General features: G+C 30.8%; 1 protein-coding gene across 1 annotated transcript; it reads right to left on the bottom strand.

Annotated features, from left to right (window-relative positions):
• Nucleotides 1-1,136: 1,136 nt before the first annotated feature.
• LOC112025842 (precursor of CEP9) lies at nt 1,137-1,493 on the bottom strand. The gene has a single exon (XM_024058528.2). It carries the CDS (start codon nt 1,491-1,493, stop codon nt 1,137-1,139), a length of 357 nt encoding a protein of 118 aa, XP_023914296.2.

Raw genomic sequence — 1,493 nt, 5'->3', positions numbered from 1 at the left:
GTATATATAACATAAGATATCAACTTGAAACTGTATTTGCAATATATTTTATCAATAGAGCAGGACTTAGATACAATACTTAAGTACTGTTGTTTAGGTTTATTTGTTAAGATTCTGCCATGTAGTTTTTATTTTTTTCCATGAATGAAAGTGTATTTTTTAAGTTTAATCACATAACAGAATCTTAAAAAGAGAATTTAAGGAACAACACCTAAGATATTGTATATAAGTTTTGTCCTTATCAATATATAAAAGAAAATAGATAGTTAAGCCAAAAGTCAATTGAAACTGGATTTTTCTATTCTATTTTAGTATTTATCATCTTATTGAGGGGAAAAAAAACAAAGATCCTCTTTGTTGATAGGAATGTTCCATTTTATACTCTTCAAGAGTTCCATTTATTTGATTTTTTTCTTTCTTTCTTTCTAAACTATGATTACTTTATAAAGGAAAAAAAAAAGAGAGACGCGTGGAAATATAACAAAGGCAATTATTATTGTCTTGAAAGTACTCATTAATACAACCTTGGATAGCTCAGAAGTAGCAACTGATATCTTAGACTAAATTAGTATAATTAAGGCTTCAACCACAACAGATACAAAGTAACAAAGTCCAATTTTATTGACTGATACCATAGGACTACATACAATGATATAAGAGTAATGCTACAATTACAAACTCTTTTACAATATTTTTACAAATTGTTGATGTGATCAACTTTTTATTAGCTTTCATCCAAATCCACTACTAATCACTTTTTCATTTATTAATAACCACCTACAACATCAACAGTTTGTAAAATTTTTTATAAAAAAGTTTGTATCTCTAGCATGATACAAATACTGAAACACACAAGAGACTAGGAAATACATATGCATCATTATCAGCCAAACCAAATCTAAATTTCTTAACATTTCACAACAATAAACTGATTTATTCTTATGAACAATTGATATTAATCATGCATGCAGAAAATTATTAGATATTTTTAGAATACAGTAACGCAGTGCTCTCTCCTCTCAAGCATGGAGAATCTCACTATTAATATAATTAGTGAAATTTATTATATTAATATAAGAGAAGGAGCATCACATCACTATACTCAATACCTAATAATTAGTCATGTAAATATATGCCTACTCGTTTGGATCCACACTTTGAGATCCTTTGGAGTGACCAGCACCAGGACTGTGACCTGGATCAGTGGGTCGGAAATCATCAGTTCTGCTTTCTTCAACATGAGTTTGACCACTACCAACTAGTGGTGCAGGTTCAGTACCTGCAGCTTCATGGTCTAAAATGCCACGGCGCAAGTGATTGAGACTATTTCTCATTTCCCTAACAATTTTCTCACAAATAGCTACGTGATTCTGATCACATTTCTTAATGTTCTGTGTCCTCAACTGCCTAGTTCCCTCAGTGGCAATAATCCCATAAGAAAAGACTATTGCAAGAAGGAAAGCAATTGTGTAAATGAGCTTGAAGGTGGCCAT

The sequence above is a fragment of the Quercus suber genome, unplaced genomic scaffold (assembly GCF_002906115.3).
Source record: "Quercus suber isolate HL8 unplaced genomic scaffold, Cork oak 2.0 scaffold_506, whole genome shotgun sequence".
Lineage (NCBI taxonomy): Eukaryota > Viridiplantae > Streptophyta > Magnoliopsida > Fagales > Fagaceae > Quercus > Quercus suber.
This window is presented reverse-complemented; position numbering and strand designations above follow the sequence as displayed.